Source organism: Saccostrea cucullata, unplaced genomic scaffold (genome assembly GCF_032062105.1).
Source record: "Saccostrea cucullata isolate Sc308-1 unplaced genomic scaffold, CSIRO_AGI_Scuc_v1 ctg1829, whole genome shotgun sequence".
Lineage (NCBI taxonomy): Eukaryota > Metazoa > Mollusca > Bivalvia > Ostreida > Ostreidae > Saccostrea > Saccostrea cuccullata.
Genome location: NW_026920841.1, coordinates 56574 through 76446, shown reverse-complemented (window position 1 = coordinate 76446; position 19873 = coordinate 56574). Strand labels below are relative to the sequence as shown.

Below are 19873 nucleotides of genomic sequence, written 5' to 3'. Positions count from 1 at the left end.
AGATTACTCTGTATGTAGAGCATTTTTTGTACAAGCATGGCTAGGGTGGTTTTATACATGGCGCCATTTTGACCCACGTGTAGTGAAATTTTGATTGATAATTATCAGTCCCATAGCAGTATGTATTTTATGTATCATATCTATTTAATGATTAAATAGAACTGATTTGTTATGTAAATTATCGGTTGTGAGATTATTTGTTGTGCACATGGTATTTTTGTGTCATGATTTACTTAGAGTTATTGCCCTTTGTACGGTAATGTAAGGCAAGGCGCCAAGTTTGTTTACGTTTTAAGTGAAGTAGCACAGTTGTATTTCCTGATTGTCACTGGTAATATTTTATTGAGATTAAGAAGTGAATTAAATTAAACGTATAGATATTATTCATATTAGCTGATATTATTGAATATTGAACTCTAGTCTACATGTGTATGTATACCAAAGGGTCATCTTAGTGCATGTTTGTGTACTTTATGTAATTTTAGATTTTCTTGTTATGTAATAATTACTGATAAATTTTGTATTTGTTTTTACAGTTCTTACGTTGATGTTACCATCAATAAAGACATCACCAGTATTATTAGACTTATCCCTTTTTGACCAAGCCACTAATAGTAAGAACTTGACTTCAGTCTCATCAAGATGTCAAAGGTTGATGACAAAACGACCCCGGATGGTACAACGCCTGATGTTACGGATACAGCTAATGGTACAACATCCAGCGAAAACTATGATACAACGATGAATAACGAAAACAACGAACCAGTGAATAATGAGACACAACAAACGACAAACAAAGACACTTTACTTGTGGGACAGAGGAAGTCTGAACGGGTACATAAACCCACCGACCGAATGTTAGATTACATGGACCAGGAGTCTAAGAGACGTGAAAAGAGGATTCAATTGTGCTTCGATCGATGGAAGTTCAAGGTCAGGGTGTGTAGACAAAATGTGAAAATAGAGTCCAGTGAAGAAGATCTTGGAAACATGTTAGACGAAATATTAAAGCTGGAAAGGGAGGTCATAGAGGCTTTTGAACATTTGCGTAATTCATGTAATGCACCACACCAAAGTGTAGTTCGGAAAGTGGACACTTGTGTTGCTATTTCTAAAGACATGACTCATCTCATCAATGAAAAAATCTCAGGATTTGAAGACACCATAGACAGTCGTAAAGGTTTAAAGCATAATGAGTATGCTAGGTCTGTGTTTAGTGACTTAAGTTGGTCTAGTGTCTCGGAGAGTGATTCGATAAAATCACAACTGTCCTCAAAGTTCGTGGATGCCCTCGCAGATGTAGCAACCAAAAGGGTAGAACTGGAGTCGATAAAGAAAGAAGAGGAACAGCAAACAAAGTTTGAAGCACTGCAAGAGCAACAACGAAAACTACTAGAAACTCAGCAGCGGGAAGTGAGAAAATTGCAAGCAGAGAAATCAGTTGCAATGGCAGAAGCAAGACTCAAGGCCTACTCGGATTTGATGCAGGGGTATGTGAACATTGCTGCAGCCACAAGCAGACGTCAAACTGAACATGACACTTCCTTTAGAAGCCGTCCAACTGACCCCCCGGCTGTTCCGACTATTGTCAGCCACCCTACGTTTACACCAGTCGTCACGTCTACTACTCATCCTACCGTTACACACACTGGGAGGTCTACTTATACTCCGTTCAACCCACCTACTAACAACGCTACAGTCAACTCGAACAGCACCACAAACGATGATTCTACAACAAGTATCTTAGCAAAGGTGTTTGCGGACTCAGTGAACCTTAATAGACTACCTATACCTGAGCCGTCAGTGTTCACAGGAGATCCACTTCGATTCGTAGAATGGAAGACAGCCTTTCATGCATTGATAGAACGTAAAGGCATTCCTGAGCAAGAGAGACTATTCTATTTGAAGAGATACGTGGCGGGTGAAGCACTACAGACTATAGATGGATTCTTCTACAGTGGAAGCAGCTCTGCATATGAAAATGCCAGACAAGTCCTGCAGGACAGATACGGACACCCATTTGTTATGCAGAAGGCATTTAGGAAGAGACTAGAGAATTGGCCCAAAATCACAGAAGGGAATTCAAAGGCTCTCAGAGATTTTGAAGACTTCCTACTAGCCTGTCGAGATGCAACGCCTCAGGTTCCAAGCCTTAAAATTCTGGACGACTGCTCTGAAAATCAGAAACTATTAAGCAAACTTCCTAATTGGGCTGCACTGCGTTGGAATCGTCAAGTTCAAGAAACTATTGACTCTACTGGTGAATATCCATTATTCTCCAAGTTTGTGGACTTCGTCGTAAAGGAGGCTCGCATTGCTTGTAATCCAGTCTCGTCAATCTATGCGCTCAAGGACACTGACACTAAACCTGCCAGAGAGCACAAAAACTCGAGTCGCAAAGCAAACATCCTCGCAACGAATTCAACTCATCAGCACAATGCAACGGGAACTGACATGAGACCCAACTTATGTGATTATTGTGAGAAAGAAGGACATCCCTTGTTCAAGTGTGAGAAATTTATTAACTTGTCTATTGAGGATAAACGAGTGGTAGTGCGTAAGAAAAACCTGTGCTTTGGATGTCTACGCAAGGGCCACAGAAACAAGGACTGCAAGAAGAAGCATACGTGTGGTATCTGCAAGGGAAAACACCCAACCTGCATGCATGAAGATGAATCACCAACAAGAAAGCAACAATTAGAGGTCAAGGAAGCCAGTTCCTTTCGTGTGAGCAGAGGATATGGTCACAGCACCTCCATGATCGTTCCGGTGTGGCTTTCTGTTCAGGAGAACCCCTCGCACGAGATATTGACATATGCTCTCTTAGACACACAAAGTGACACTACCTTTGTGCTAGACGAAACGGCTGCTGCCTTGCATGTGAATAGACAACCAACACGTCTCAGCTTGTCTACCATGACCTCACAGCACACTATCATTAACAGTTTCCGTATACAGAACCTGAGAGTGAGAGGGTTCAAGTCTACGGAATTTGTGACAATAGACAATGCATATACGAGAGACTTCATTCCCGCGGATCGCTCACATATACCTGAAAGGAAAACCGTAATGTGCTGGCCACACCTGAAGGAGCTTAGCAACGAACTACCACCTCTTCAGTCATGTGAAGTTGGACTATTGATAGGATACAATTGTCCTCAAGCTCTTGTACCAAGAAGAACTCTAACAGGAAACGAGAACCAGCCATATGGCATCCAGACACTTCTTGGTTGGAGCGTGGTTGGATACACAGACCGCACAGACTCGGACGTTGCTGTTGTATGTCACAGAACTTCAGTGAAGGAGCTACACGGCTGTACACCCAGGGATGTCATAAAAACTTTGGAGAAAGACTTTGCTCATGACAAGAATGAAGATATAAAGATATCTCAAGATGACATCGCCTTCCTTAACTTTATGAAAGAAAACATACAGCAGCATGAGGATAAGCATTTGGAAATGCCTCTACCATTCAAGGAGCGACCCTCCCTGCCTAACAACAAGTCACTTGCATTGATTCGCTTAGATCATCTGAAACGAAAACTTAAAAGAGACCAGACATATCAAGAACATTACAAGACTTTCATGAGAGAAGTATTGGAAAGAGGCGACGCCGAACCAGTATCGTCAGATGGTGTCAGTGGAAATACATGGTATATCCCACATCATGGTGTTTATCACCCGAAAAAGCCTGGAAAGCTTAGAGTAGTTTTTGACTGTTCAGCAAGATTCAAAGAGGCTTCATTAAATGAATATCTACTGACTGGTCCGGATTTAACAAATGCTTTGACTGGGGTTCTATGCAGATTCAGACAACACCCTGTGGCTGTCATGTGTGATGTGGAGAAGATGTTCCACCAGTTTGTTGTACATGAAGCAGACCGAGACTTGTTACGATTCCTATGGTGGGAGGATGGAAACTTGGATGCAGAACCCAAGGAATATCGTATGAGAGTACACCTGTTTGGAGCGGCTTCCTCCCCAGGATGTGCTAATTATGGACTCAAGTTCTTAGCCAAAAGCCAAGAAGAGCAACTTCAAGCTGCATCATTCTTTGTGCAGAATAATTTCTATGTGGATGACGGACTCACCAGTGTTGAGACGGAAGAAGAAGCTATCAAGTTGATACAAGATGCACAGATTCTGTGTGCCAATGGTGGATTGCGTCTACACAAATTTATTTCCAACAACAAGAACGTAATAAATTCTGTTGCTGAATCAGAGAGAGCGGCAGATGTTAGAGACTTAGACCTTCAACATGAACAATTACCTATGGAACAAGCACTTGGTATAAAGTGGAACATTGAAGAGGATGCATTTTGCTTCAAAGCTGTCGACCAGAATGCATCTCCTACTAGGCGCAGTATGCTATCCATTGTAGCATCAATATTCGACCCATTGGGATTTCTCTCCCCTTTCACACTGACTGGGAAACGAATACTGCAGGAGATGTGTCAAGGTAACATAGGATGGAATGACCCTCTACCCGCAGACAGACTACTTGAATGGGAAGCTTAGATCTCATCAAAGTCCCAAGATGCCTCATACCAAGTGATTTTGGCAAACCGATAACCTTTGAGCTGCATCATTTCTCGGACGCAAGCACAAATGGCTATGGACAGTGTTCTTACCTTAGAGTTGTAAAGGGAACGAAGGTACATTGTGCTTTAGTTATCGCAAAGGCAAGAGTAGCACCTCTAAAGGTTGTAACGATACCTCGCTTGGAATTGACAGCTGCAGTATTGTCAGTGAAGGTCAGTTTATTTCTGAAGAGGGAGCTGAATCTACCTATCAACAGAGAGTACTTTTGGACAGACTCTAAAGTGGTGCTTGGCTACATCAACAACGAGGCTCGCAGGTTCCACGTATTTGTTGCAAACCGTGTACAGATGATAAGAGATGCAACAAAACCTCATCAGTGGCTATACATTGAATCTGCCAGCAACCCAGCCGATCACGCCTCGCGTGGACTGCGTGCATCTGAAGTTAATGATTCTTCATGGTTGACCGGCCCTCCATTACTATGGCAGTCCATCATTGAAAGCAAAGGTGTTGAAACAGAGTTGCAACTTGGAGACCCTGAAGTAAGATCTGCAAGAACTCTATGCACCAAAACAAAGGCTCATTCTAGTATCCTTGACATTCTGTCTCGATTCTCATCTTGGACCAAAATGATATCCTTCATCGCCAGAATGCAGAGACTCGCCAATGGTGTCAAGGGAACCTATCCACCAAATCCAATTGAAAGACTTCAAGCAGAACAAACTATCATCAAACACGTTCAACATGAAACCTTTCAAGATGCTATCAGCGCTCTCGAGAAATCTGAAGGGCTACCAAAGTCTAACTCCCTGAAACCCCTAGAGCCTATTCTACAAGATGGGATACTTCGAGTGGGAGGCCGACTGGGGAAGGCAACCCTGTCTGATGCTTACAAGAACCCAATAATCTTACCCAGAAATGGTCATATCACGCACTTGATTCTTTCACAGGCTCACAAGGAAACCTTTCATCAAGGAAGAGGAATTACCCTGAACAAGCTCCGGTCTCTTGGTTATTGGATTGTAGGAGGAAGTAAGACAGTAGCCAGCTACATACGTCAGTGCGTTATATGCAGGAAGTTGAGACGACCGACAGAGACACAGAGCATGGCAGACTTGCCCAAGGAGCGTATGGAACCATCTCCGCCTTTCACATACTGCGGTATGGACTGTTTCGGCCCATTTATTGTGAAACAGGGACGGAAGGAAATAAAACGATATGGGTTACTATTTACCTGTATGTGCTCTCGTGCTATCCACATTGAGATGTTAGATGACATGTCTACGGATGCGTTCATTAATGGTTTGCGCTGCTTCATCGCAATTAGAGGAGCCGTGCGACAGTTGCGCTCGGACCAAGGAACCAACTTCATTGGAGCTAAGAATGAGTTACAGAAAGCACTTAACAAGGAAAGAATATGTTCATTCTTGGCAGAGAAACACTGTGAATTCGTGTTTAACGCGCCCAGTGCTAGTCATACAGGAGGTGTGTGGGAACGTCAAATAAGAACCGTCCGTAACATACTCAACGCCATACTATTACTTTGTCCTGGAAGGCTAGATGATTCCTCGCTGAGAACCGTATTCTACGAAGCAATGTCTATTGTAAACGGTCGCCCACTAACGGTTAGTGAGATAGACAACCCAGACTCACTGGAGCCGCTTACTCCGAACCACATCTTAACTGGGAAGACCACTTCTCCCCTTCCCCCTCCTGGAGAGTTCGTGAAGGAAGACGTGTATGTCCGTAAACGTTGGAGACGTGTACAGTACCTTATGGAACAATTTTGGTCCCGTTGGAGACATGAGTACTTGGCTCAGATCACCTTACGACAGAAGTGGCATGGAGTTCGTCGGAACATCAAGGAAGGTGACATTGTTCTGGTGAAGGACGTTGACCTGCCACGCAACCAATGCCTCTCGGTAGAGTTGTCGAAGCCAACCCAGATGAAGATGGTCTTGTACGGAGAGTCAAGGTGAAAATGCAGTCTGGAGTCCTGGAGAGAACAGTTCACAAGCTTGTGCTACTCATTGCAAATTAATGTAACTGCTATGTTATAGTTGTATGTTGTATTCTAGACGATATGTAGATTGCAAGCTTAACACCTTTATTGATACTTTAAATGTCTAAAATCATGCTGATTTTGGTGGGAGTGTAAATGTCATAATTTTTATTTTACTATAATTTTAATGGAGTCTATTTTATTTGCAATATTTTTTGTAAATCACATATGTGTAACAATGTTTGGTAAATAATTCCGGATAGGCAATCTTCTTATATTTGGGTCCGGCTACTACTTGTATATTACGTAATTTCCGCCCAGCATCTTTGTACATCCTAACGTGAACGAAAGAACGATAAAGTTAAAACTTAGCGACTTGGTCAGGAGAACAAGGTAATTAACAATTATATATGCTTACATGTATATTCATATGCTCATAGTAACGTTTAACTTCCTGATCTTGTTAGTTAATGTTTCTGATTTATATATTTATAACGATTACTCTGTATGTAGAGCTTTTTTTGTACAAGCATGGCTAGGGTGGTTTTATACATGGCGCCATTTTGACCCATGTGTAGTGAAATTTTGATTGATAATTATTAGTCCCATAGCAGTATGTATTTTATGTATCATATCTATTTAATGATTAAATAGAACTGATTTGTTATGTAAATTATCGGTTGTGAGATTATTTGTTGTGCACATGGAATTTTTGTGTCATGATTTACTTAGAGTTATTGCCCTTTGTACGGTGATGTAAGGCAAGGCGCCAAGTTTGTTTACGTTTTAAGTGAAGTAGCACAGTTGTATTTCCTGATTGTCACTGGTAATATTTTATTGAGATTAAGAAGTGAATTAAATTAAACGTATAGATATTATTCATATTAGCTGATATTATTGAATATTGAACTCTAGTCTACATGTGTATGTATACCAAAGGGTCATCTTAGTGCATGTTTGTGTACTTTATGTAATTTTAGATTTTCTTGTTATGTAATAATTACTGATAAATTTTGTATTTGTTTTTACAGTTCTTACGTTGATATTACCATCAATAAAGACATCACCAGTATTATTAGACTTATCCCTTTTTGACCAAGCCACTAATACTGTTCCTCCTTAAAAACAATCTGTACAGCAGCATGTTTTTGCCTTTTAATTCACTTATGCAATATTGAATTCAATTACTAGGCCCACAGTAGCTTCCATCAGCCATACCACGATTGCGAGAAATTTATACTGACTGTAAATATGCAAAAACGATGTCTATAACTCTAATGCAGCCTATGGCACTACAAAATTTTATCACAAAATTATCATCAACAACATTCACGTGTTTTTGACTTTTTATCATTTCCCCTACGTGACGCCATACATTTCATGGTTGAGTAGTTTTGACTAGCGATTTTAGTGCAAAGTAACCAAAATACACATCTGACCAATTTTCATATTTTTCGGCCACATAGTCAAAAACTTTTCCCATAGTATGTTCTAATGCGTTTCTTTTTCCTTTCAGTATAGAACGCCTGGTTGCCACCCCCCCCCCCCACACTTTTAGTGATGTACCGTAAATGTAGTATTAGAATTGGTACTGAGAAAAAGTTTGTTTACATTAAGACCGCTGAACATTAACTGGCAAAATTGGAAATATACAGCTTACGTCATTTCTATCTGTTACAATCAAAACATTCAGTGATAGACAATGAAATGGGCGGGTACAAATCGACGCGGACGTGGGGAAAACACCGGATTGAAATTGCAGATCGAAATTCTTTTTTACGTGTATTACGTCAGAGAAACACCGCGGTCATGATTTACAAGACGTCCTGGAAACGTTTCTGGAAAGAGAAAAATCATTTTAAAGAGAAAGCTCTTTCGTTTGAAAGGTTTTATACCAATTATAACATTAGGAACGTGCAAACTAGAGACTATATTTTTATGTATATTGTTGAAGTATTAAAGCTTTGTAGATGCTATGATGTGCTTTCCAGAGATATGCAATACCCAATTTTAGTCAAAGTAATATATTTTTTGCGCAAGAATTGAAGTAACAATTTATCATTGAGTCAAATGCTGACTGACATTTTTCATACTTATTGTTAGTCCATGTATATTATAAGACGTATTTTCCCGTTATTTCTCGATCATGAGAAGGAGCACACGGCGGGTGTGGCCGGTCAGCAGGGGATGCTCACTCCTCCATGGCACCTGATCCCACTTCTGGTGTTTTGAAGTCAGTGTTTGCTCTGCTTCTATTTTGCATCGTTTTATAGACTTTTGATCTTGAATACTGTTGTTTATATTCTTGCGTTTCATCTAATGAATTTAGTTGTTAACAATAAATCTGTAGTATTAATAAAAGATTAAACGTTCTGAAAAAGGGACATATCATCGTTTTTGAAAGGGGAGAGGGGCACCCAAAAAAAAATTCAACTTACATACAAAAAAAAACTTGACAAGCAAACAAAAAAGCGCTCAGCGGATTCCACACTATGCTTTCATACACTACTGCATTCAATTCCCCTTGACTTTAATTCACGAAAAAAGTGGGTAGGAGGTATCCGATCCATAATGTTCTCGAGGTTCTTTTGGGCTGACGCCCAATATCTGGCCCAACAGAATCTCAATAGAGATTAGATTCACAATAGCCTCAGATTCAATGTATCTGAATGCAAAAGAGATATATTATTGTATTTTCTAAATACTCCTTATTTATAGACTTTATCTTCATATGTTTTAGTTTTAATATATAATAACAGCGGAACGTGTCCTAATTTTTTACCTTGTCCCATCCTTAAAGAATTATCCCCCTTCACTTTTAATTTTAAGAATTCATTTAAAAAAAAATCTCCGGTGAAAAATTATTTTTAATCGTTTTTCTGTTCTTCATAATTATTTACAGCTTTTCACCATAGCATATTTTTAGTATTTGATTTTTTATTTTTAAAAAAAAATTGCTTGTTCCCGTAGACCTCAATGCATTCTTAATTAATTAAGTACTGCTCGGTTAATCATATATTTTATATATCATATTTTTTTTTTTATTTTGGGTAAATTCTTTTCTACTCCAAACTGCTTTGAATTAGTTTCAGAGAATTTAATACAGGGTGGATATTTATGGGTAGAAAATCATGTTCTTTTATGGATCGGATAACTTAACTGGCGTATTGAAATATGATGACACGAATTCATCATAATTATATATATACATGTAGAACTGCGGCTATCTGTGGCCCTTTTTTCACAAAAAGCTCTTACGACTAAGACTAATATTTCCACACTCTTTAATTTTTAGGATATTTTTTCCAAATAATTTTAAAAATTCAATTCAATTACAAAAATACTGTGTATTAATATAATGAATTAATGTAATTTAGACAAGATTTTCGTAGCCTAGATATTTGTTGTAGCAAGGGGGAATTTAATGATATAAGTCGTAAGATTCTTTGTAAAAAGGGACCAGAATAATATAATTTGGTTAGACAACCTGTGTCAGTAAAATTCATTCATATTAGCTGGCGTTTTAGTATTGATTATAAATGACAAGTTTGTACTTGAAGAGTGTGGTATTTAAACCAAACAGAGTTCGGTAAACGTTTTAGACAATCGCCATTTTTCCACAGAAGGTAGGTAGAATTCTAGGTTTCATAGTGATCTTTACCAATAACTCCTAAAACCACATCAATCTTTAAGATTTGTCTCCATGAAATTAGTTAATAAAATATCAAATAAATACTCTAGAAATTCCATGTAGATGAACACATTTACTCATTGGAAATTAAAAAAAATGATTTATCAAACAAAATGTGTACCGTTTAAGAGTCAATAATCGGAGAAAATGTGTGTTACACATATAAACGTAATATTTTCAGGCAACGAGCGTTAGTCATGGCCAAATATCTAGAATATAATGTAATATCTTTTATATAAAAACGAATCACTATTGAACTTATTAAAACATGTACACACAATCAATGGAAACAGAAAACAGTCAGTTCATATAGGGAAATAATAATAACCTGGTGACGGTACGTCTTGAGCCTGGATGTTTAACATGTTAAGGTATCTTTATACAGTGGGTGACGGCGATAGAGATGAGTGACTCCAGTGACGATGAGGAATGGCAGCTCAGTGTGGCGTCAGAAGACGTGGAGTGTGACGTATGTGAGTTTGAGGACGTGGCCATGCAGTGTGAGACCTGCCTCGTCAACCTATGTAGGGGATGTGTTCAGAAACACCTCGAGTCAAAAGAAGACGAGAAACACAGCATCTCCAGATTTCCCGGCTTCATCCACCAATACCCAGCATGCTCCTCTCATGATAACAAACGATGTGAACTGTATTGTAAAGATTGTGACGATCCCATTTGCATTACGTGTATTACGTCAGAGAAACACCGTGGACATGATTTACAAGACGTCTTGAAAACGTTTCGAGACAGACGAAGGTCATTTTGAAGTGATAGATTTTTACTTGGAAATGGCATACCAATGACAGCTTTAGTAAATTGCATATATATCTAGACGTTTTGCAACCAGTGTATCGAAGACTAATATATTTTTTTTACCTTTTGTGTACATGTATTGTTGAGCTTAAAAGCTTTGTAGACGTGCTTTCCATAAATGAGCTGCAAGTACTTAAGCAAATAATTAAATTGTAACCATTGTGACTCAGTTTTTTGTGCAAGAATTGAGGAACATAATAAATGTGGTTCTAAACCGTAAATCTGTATTGATAAAATGTAGGGATGAACATTCTGAAAATGTTACTTTACTGGTGTTTGAAATGTTACTCTTTATAAGCTACGGAACTGTCAAAGTGGCTTCGGTGCAAATATACTCTTGAAATGTGCATGGTTATAATAGTAACGAGTTTGTAATAGTTAATAGAAATAAGTATCAGAAATATAAACAACAAGTGTCATGGGTAAAGCAGAGAAGATATGACACCACCACACGACCTCTGCCACAAAGCAAATATAATTCACCTTCCAACTGCGACTGTAAAATTGATGAAATGCTTACTGAAGACATAAGGTAGAAACATAAAAAAAATCAATATATGCTTCAGCGAGAATCGTAAAGAATTTTATCGACAATGCAAAGTTTTTATATAATCAATATCAACTTTTCAAGATATCTAAAACAAAATAAATTTTCAGACTAATATAATCATATCAATGAAGGCATACAGTGAATTTAAGCTTATTGTTTTTACGGGCTATCGGCGGGATGAAACTATCTATCCTTTATTTTTAAAAAAGCATCTAGAATGAGGGTGTTTTCACTTTTTTCAGAATGAATCACCTTGATTTAAATAGAACATGTCCAATTTACAAAGTTTTATGATAATTTCAATACACATGTATACAAGTTTCTTCAATGAAAATCATGGACCTATTTTCAATGAATATTCATGGAAAATGAAAAGAGTCCCGGGTAGGTGTTGGCTTGAACAACTCCATCATATGTTTAAAAAAGAAAAAAATAAATCAATTTAATATTTTTTAAAAAAATTGCTTCAGTTTTCTTTTTCTATGAATTACTACTGCAATTTAGTACAAGTATATGTGGACATAATCTCTAATTGTATTGTGCTGCTGTATAAAGTTGTCACCCCAAAAAGACCTTTTACTTTATTTTGTGCAATAGACTTCTTGGAATAACATAAAAGTCTGCCGCGAAGGTTGTTAAACTGCTCTGACCAGATATACATTCTATTGAAATAAACATTTAAAACTGAATTCGTTCCTTAAACCGGAACGGAAATTTAAAATCAATATGTTTGTAAATCAGCTCAATAAAATTGATCTTTAAAAAGACCATTATGATTGGCAGGTAGACAAATAGTATACAAGGGATTAAAAGGAGAAGTAGTACAAGGAAGTTTAAAAAAAAATCTACCCCATCCATTTAGTTGAAAGTCAATGGAAGGTAGAAATATGTGTTCAAATCTTCTTTCGATTTTCTATCTAATACTCGTTTTTAATCAGGTATTCTCGGATTGTGATAAAAATAAAGGTCCCTCAGGAAATACAGGATGTGTTTATTCTCCTAAATACTCCAAATTCCAGGCAGCTGTTTGTATGCCTAAGGAGAAGATCGAGCACTCCACGGGTAGACATTTGACATGCTGGGGGTCTAGAACAAAATATTGCTGGTATCAATGTTCGGCAACAGCAAGCCATGGCGGTCTGTCTGCTTGTCAGTGTGATCCCAATTCTCCAAGTGTGGACAACACTGATACGCTTGATATCAGCTGTTATTTTCCATCTGGAGACTGCTCTTGGTTTTCTGAATGTTTGGCAAAGAGGAAGTCTTGTCCAGCAGTAACGGAGACCGGTAATACATGCCAAAAACTGGAGAACAGTAGCAAGAATATCTCGGAAAACGGCAAGGCGTGGTTGAAAGGTGTCATAAAATGCATGCAAAATGATTTAGTTCATTTACTCTATCCACAGGTTAAAGCTGATTGTGAAAAAGTGAAATCCACTGTAGATTCCTCAACAAAATACTGCTACACAGACCCTTTGGTGGACAATCTTTTCTGCGAGTTATCTTGGGATGACATCTTCCAAATTGACGGTTTCGTTGGAGGTGTCTTCTCCAAACTTAAGAGATGCTTGATGACAACGTACGCCCCTAGCTGGGCAAAGCAGCTCTTGTTTTATGTGGAAAACTATAATACAAATGAATGGGATACGCTGGCTGAGGAGCTTGCTAAGACACTATCCCAATCATTTCAGTGGTCAGATTCCGGTGTAAAATATAAAACAGTAGGCCCAGCAATACTTCCATCAAACGGAGACTCGGTTCCAGTACGGATCTATGTCTACTCTGAATCAAAAAACGAAAAGCTGATTTCAGAAAAGATAGACGATCTAAAGGAGAAAATTGCTCATGGAGACGTAACCACGCTGACATTCAAGGAAGGAAAGACCGTAAAAGTTACCCATGTCATTGGCTGCAATGATCCACAGTGTCTCTCATACTCATTTTCTATGCAAACAGGTATCATAGTGCCTATAATAAAGAATCAAACAAAGCTTTCCATATTCGGAATAAAACTTTTCCCTTTTGCCTCGCCTAAATAGTATACCGGTACATGTACTGTGCAACAATATCTTGAAGATGCCTCAAAATTTAAACACTTTCCTCTAAATATATATATTTCACTAAAATAGGGACTTTAATACAGTACTGTACAAGATGAGCTATTTATATATTGTAAAGTACAAAAAGATATATACTTATAAACAATTTATTCTTTAATTAATTGAGAATTGCGTGGTGTATAGTTTATGTCAGTCCATTACTGTGTATATTTATTTTTCATACCTTTGATCCAGAATGCAGTGGAATTGCCAAGACTTTGTCCTGCCAAATCCTTGAAGCTCATACATCAAAAAAACTGATACTACTTAACACACACGCAAGAGAAAACCCACCGGATGATGGCGCTACAGCTCTGAAGAATATACAGGACGCTTGTCAAGGGAGACCAGCCAGAAGATCATCGTAAAAATTCTTACTCCTTATACAAAACTAGTAGAACATATTTTTTTTTTAATCAATTAGTCAAACGATCCTGTGAACTAGTACATGTATATTTTATCTATCTATCTATAACTATTTATCTATCTATTTATTTTATTTTATTTACTTTATTTTATTTTATTACATATTTTTAGTTATCCCTGTGAAATCAGTGGTAAGACTCACGCGGCCCCTGGAGGGACTGTTTGTCTTGACGAATTGATTCTACAGTACGTCATAGATCTCCAGAAGACTGCTTACAAACCCCAGGTTCGAAAGGATTTGAATATAGATAATTCAATTCTCTGTAGGATAAACATATGTATGTGTATATCAGTAGATGATAATTTTTATTTTCAATTGTTTTTCCATGATTTGTTTTTACTATTATTTTTATCTATTTATTTTATTTATTTATTTATTTTATCTGGATACAGATAAACTCTCTAGCGGGTTCTTGCCACACTAGTACGTCATTACACTACAGCGGGATGGCAGTCGATTTACAACTGAACAAAATAGCAGGATCAAACTCAAGGGATAAAAACCAAGAGGAAGCCTACACAAAGGCCTGTACTACAGCTAAGGGGTGGAGCCATGGTGGGACCCATGTTCACTGCCAGATAAGTTAGTATTGTGAAGGACAAAAAATTAATTTCACCTCTTTAGTTTCTTTAATCAACACTTTATATACTCTGTAAGTCACTCATGAGTCATTTAACATTGAATTCTTATTTGTCGTCATCAAAATTAAAGGAAGTTTCAATCATTGGAAACAAGAGCCACAAAGTACCGGGTATTTTTTTTTTAATTCTCTTAAATTATAAGTAAAAGGTTAGTTCCGCATAAAGAACAAAGTGTTTGTGAAACACTGATGTTCCCATATGACAGCTTTTGGCGAGGGTTGAACTATCTCATTTTCAATTCAAACTCAAAGATCAAGGTAAAAATTGTTGGCATACAAAGGAAGGTCTTATCATAAGAAATAAACCTGTGATATATGAAAGCCCTAGTTCTTATTGTTCAGAAGTTGTATCCAACGTTAACGTTTTTTAAAAGTGGGTCAAATTCTAAGGTCAAGGTCAAAAGGTAAAAAAATAGTTATACCCATTGAAAGGTATTATTACAATAGATACACATGTGAAGTATGGAAGCTCTAGTACCAACTGTGCAAAAGCCGAGGTCAAACTTTGGTAATTTTGTGTTAAAGTGGGTCAGACTCCAAGGTCAAGAGGTCAAATTTGTTTGTATTCAAAGAAAAGTCCTGACACAAGGAATACACATGTAAAATATGAAAGCCATAGCCCCAACCACTCAATGGTTATATGCATGGTCAAGGTTAAAGTTTTCGCGGACAGACAGACGTACAGACAGGACAATAACTATATATAACCAAATCGTCGATTAAAGGCTGATTTTAAATTTTAATTCTATTAGTTTGGGTTTATCATCTAATAAAGCATGACTTAGTTGGTTAGAGGTACATTCATTTATATAAGTCTGTCTTAATAATTTTTACACTTATTTTGTGAGCTTCAACAGTTGAATCGATATATAAGGTATACTATTGTAAATCAGAACGCAATAGGATATTATTATATTTTCACAGTGAATTTAAAGCAAACTACGAAGACTGCAGTGAAAGGTGATTCAAAATACACAAACCTAGGAGGGGAATGCAAGGAAACTTCAGTCAGCTGCAATAATGGACGATTTGAGAAAATGCTGTGTGCTGGAAGATCAACTCGTCAATGTTGTCTTCCGAATTCCGGTGAGAGATATATCAATTTTATAGCAAGCTGACAATTCACTTAGCGAGAAAACTGTTTTTTTTTTCTTTGTCGCCTCGGAGAATTCTTAATTTTTATACAAAATTTTATTCACATAAAGTAAATGGGATTGGACAGCAGGTTGCAAAGCCTATTTTAGCCCTCTTCCTAAGAGAATTCTAACTTGCTACAATAAGATCACCTCAAAAATATTGGCCTTGAATTAATGTCATAACACATCATCTTTACATGCTCAAATAATCAAGAGGGGTATAATACTTAAAGCATGTATTACATGTATATGATTGAAGTAAAGGAGAGATTTGCCCCAATTTGTTAACTAATTCCTTAAGGTCAGACGACACGTTCCTCAAAAATATATATTAATTTTCCCAAGAATATGTCATTGAAGTCTAGGTACTTAAACTAGTCTCCTTTCGAAAAAATCAGTGTACCTTACCAGGCATCTGGACAAGATACCACAGGGAGATATTTCTTATATATCCCATATGGGAACATCATCTGAATGCCCTTTATCACAATTTCTCATGTGCAAGTTTATATTTAAAATATATTGAAAACAATGTCGACATCACAAGAGAATGACAAATTTGCATATTTTTTATATAATACAAAGAGAAAAAAGATAATTATATTTGAAGAACGTGTCATCTGACCTTAAGAACCATTTTTGGTCACTTTCTTCTTGAAATCACAGATGACATTTTTATGGAGAACTACATGTATTTACATGTATTTTTAACATTTAAGTTTTATATGACTGACAATGCGTGGATCTACAAGGAGAGGGGGTGGTGGTCTGCCCCCCCCCCCTCCCCCTAGAAAATTTGGGTTACAAGTACCACGAACACAGCTACGAAATAGTTATTTAACATTTAATTTTCTAGTGTTTGAAACGTCTGGAAAAGGACTTTAGTGACTCGTCGACTGGATCCCTAAGTAAAAATTCTGGATCCGCGCCTGCTTACTCTTTCTAACACAATATATATTTTTACAATATAGGAAAGTATGACTGTTTTGGTGATGTAACAAAATTGGTGCCAACAGGAAGGAAGAACGGAGGTAAAGTATAAGATAAAACAAGACATTTAACTTAAAGATTTCCCTTCTATTAACAATAAGTTTATCAGAATTGTAGGGTGGGCAAATTTATTATTCACTATGAACTGCAAAGTTAAAATCAAATAAAATTAAAAAAAAAATTATATTATGCCTCAGTGAATACGTTTTGTACAATCTAAATTTGTAGTTGTTCGTCAGAGTTATCAGTATTTCAATAAATATGTTATACATGTAATATCCATGTATTACAAGGGTCCTTTATTGGGGAAAATTATTTGCTATGCAGGTAAAATTGCAACGTATGTTCAACATATGGCTCTCAAAACATATGCTGAACATACGTTGCAATTTTTTTCTTTATATTAACATGGAGCTAAAAGATTGTTTCGTACACTGTGCTCAAGTAGTGAACCTTTCATACGTTTTACTTAGCGATAGAAAAATAACCTTTGACTGCTCAGTAAAACATGAGAAAAGTTCCTCTTGAGAGATATTATTAATAATTTTTCTCATTTTCATAGTAACACATGTCAAGTCTTTATGCTGTTATATATATACTTGTTTATTTGATCAAGTTTGTGCCAATCATAGAGCTTAGAATAATAAAGAAAAACAATATATATTGTTCACTTTTTTATTTACTTTAATATTTATTTATTGCTTACAATTTTGGATTGAACAGGTACAGTTGCTTCAGTAAGCGAAATAACACCAGACCTAAAGAAACTAGCGGAGAAGAAAAGCTGCTATGTGTCGGCCGGAGAAAATAACTGTACGTGTAGAATCAGGGCAAACAATATTAATTGTTAGCGTATTGGCTTATCTTTTAAAGTTGAAAATGAATAATTTTGAATTCCATTCCATTTTGTTCTAGGTGTTCACCCTGCAGTAATAGCGGCCATTGCCAGCAGAGAGTCACATGCTGGTAGACTATTAATAAACACCAATGGCTGGGGAGATAACAACAATGCTTACGGAACTATGCAGGTATACATGGCAGAATATCATATTCATATATACAACTTCATTATTTTGATAAATCAGTAACAAAGATTTGTCACAATGTAAAATTTCATTTGAAAATATTTAAAGAATTTGTAATTTGTATTTTTGATTTCAACTATATAACATCTTAAAAACTAATATGTACCAAAGAAATACAAAATTACAGTGTTCGAAAATTCTGTCTGATATTATACATAGATTATAGCAGGAACCTATATTCTTAGTTTATCAGTTTATAGGTCTCTTATTTTAGAAAATGAGTGTTTTGAAAACATTAAGACGTTAATAATTTAAAGAAAATTCTTTTTCTGAAAGTGTGACGTGCGGCATTGTCCTGTTTGCAATAAAACAATAGGCCGGAATTGTACAACCTACCACTGGGACAGCTGTGAACACATAGATGTGATGACGGAACACACACTGGTCAAGTTTATAAAACAAGTTCAGAGGAAACATCCCACCTGGACCCTAGAGCAGCAGTTACAGGGTATAAAATCAAAGTACTCAGAAGTACAGAGAGCCGGGCTCATTTCCAGAGTAGAATGGATTTCTTACACGAATCACGTTTATATTCTGATGAAAAAATATTTTAAAACTATCAATATAAATGATAAGACACTGACAGTGAGTTTTTCAATCCTAATACCACGGTCCGATTTTGTCAGAATCAGAATTAATCTGGTACCGCAACTGAATGTAAACAAACAGGCCAGTCTGGTTCCCTCTCCTGCTTTACCTCGTATGTGTAGAGAACTACGGTAACTCTGATTATCAAAAATCCTTACGCTAATGAACTATGTTCTTTGACTTATGAAGTTTTCAAAGTCATTACTACTAATGTTTATTTTATATAGATAAAACTTTATTTTTGTTGCTTTATTTAGCGTTTGTATTATCTCAAAAGCGGTTGAGAGTAAGAACTATATTTTTGCACGTAACTTTAAAATGGCGACTATGGGGTCAACATCCTGCCTTGAACAGGATCCCATAAGCCGGCAATTGCTCTTTGAGCAATAAGCCCGGCTAAAAATACATTAATATACAGAAATATGTTGTCAACAAAAAACTCTGCGCCACGGTTGACAATGGTTTTCTTGGGGTGGAATTTTTCAATGTTACAATCAACTACATGCAATATTTGCTATATTATACTGAATGTTTTATACACATAAATATACTTAACCTTGCGCGCATAAATTCAGCGCAGTCAACATATTTTGGAATATCACCGTCGTCAAGCAAATTTTGACTGCTGTTACGCTGGAGGGCCTGTCTTCATTATTCAGCAGTCATTTGTGCTTTTAAACAAATGTTTTCAGACGAAACAGGTTTAACCAATTTACATGCAAGTATAATACTAGTATACAGAAATATGGACGGGATATGAACTATATACATGTATTTAAACCACACCAGAAAATTTTGCTCTAATTGAACAATTTATTTTTTTTTCTGAAAAAGATACATAATTCATCCTTTCTTTCATTTTAATGTAAATTAATTATCTTTTTCTACACTAATCTATTGAAGAAATGTCAATATTTCAATATAGGTATCTCGATTTTATCATCAATCTTCACAAAAAATTAAGAAGAAACAATTTTTTTTATTTTTTTGCAGGTGGTGTAGCTGCCTACAATTTTGGAGTTGGAAATGTTCAGTCATGGGAAAACTTAGATATTGGTTCCACTGGTGACGATTACAGCAATGACGTCATTGCTAGGGCTCAGTACCTTATCAACCATGAAGGATGGTAGGCAGTCACCTAAGGATAATGAAACATTATAACCATTGGCGATCTTCTGATTTGATCTTGAAAATAAATTCATGACTATTATTATATAGTATTCCGTCCAAAAAAGTATTTTTTGTAAATTGTTTTGTCATATACCCGCGTCTTTAAATGCTATCCAGTCAATAAAACTGGAATTTATTCA

At 36.7% G+C, this 19873-nt stretch overlaps 3 protein-coding genes across 3 annotated transcripts; all 3 read left to right on the top strand.

Annotated features, from left to right (window-relative positions):
* Nucleotides 1-642: 642 nt before the first annotated feature.
* LOC134258470 (uncharacterized) lies at nucleotides 643-6521 on the top strand. The gene is made up of 2 exons (XM_062741034.1): nucleotides 643-4459; nucleotides 4672-6521. The coding sequence occupies exons 1-2, from the start codon at nucleotides 643-645 to the stop codon at nucleotides 6519-6521; spliced, it is 5667 nt and encodes a 1888-aa protein (XP_062597018.1).
* Nucleotides 6522-10136: 3615 nt separating this feature from the next.
* LOC134258476 (E3 ubiquitin-protein ligase TRIM45-like) lies at nucleotides 10137-11172 on the top strand. Its single transcript, XM_062741042.1, has 2 exons — nucleotides 10137-10170; nucleotides 10621-11172. Exon 2 carries the CDS (start codon nucleotides 10639-10641, stop codon nucleotides 10999-11001), a length of 363 nt encoding a protein of 120 aa, XP_062597026.1. The 5' UTR covers nucleotides 10137-10170; nucleotides 10621-10638; the 3' UTR covers nucleotides 11002-11172.
* Nucleotides 11173-12476: 1304 nt separating this feature from the next.
* On the top strand, nucleotides 12477-19869 carry LOC134258474 (uncharacterized). The gene is made up of 10 exons (XM_062741038.1): nucleotides 12477-13554; nucleotides 13893-14061; nucleotides 14235-14349; nucleotides 14517-14706; nucleotides 15689-15850; nucleotides 16872-16931; nucleotides 17614-17703; nucleotides 17806-17918; nucleotides 18252-18423; nucleotides 19557-19869. Exons 1-10 carry the CDS (start codon nucleotides 12486-12488, stop codon nucleotides 19691-19693), a joined length of 2277 nt encoding a protein of 758 aa, XP_062597022.1. The 5' UTR covers nucleotides 12477-12485; the 3' UTR covers nucleotides 19694-19869.
* Nucleotides 19870-19873: the final 4 nt, after the last annotated feature.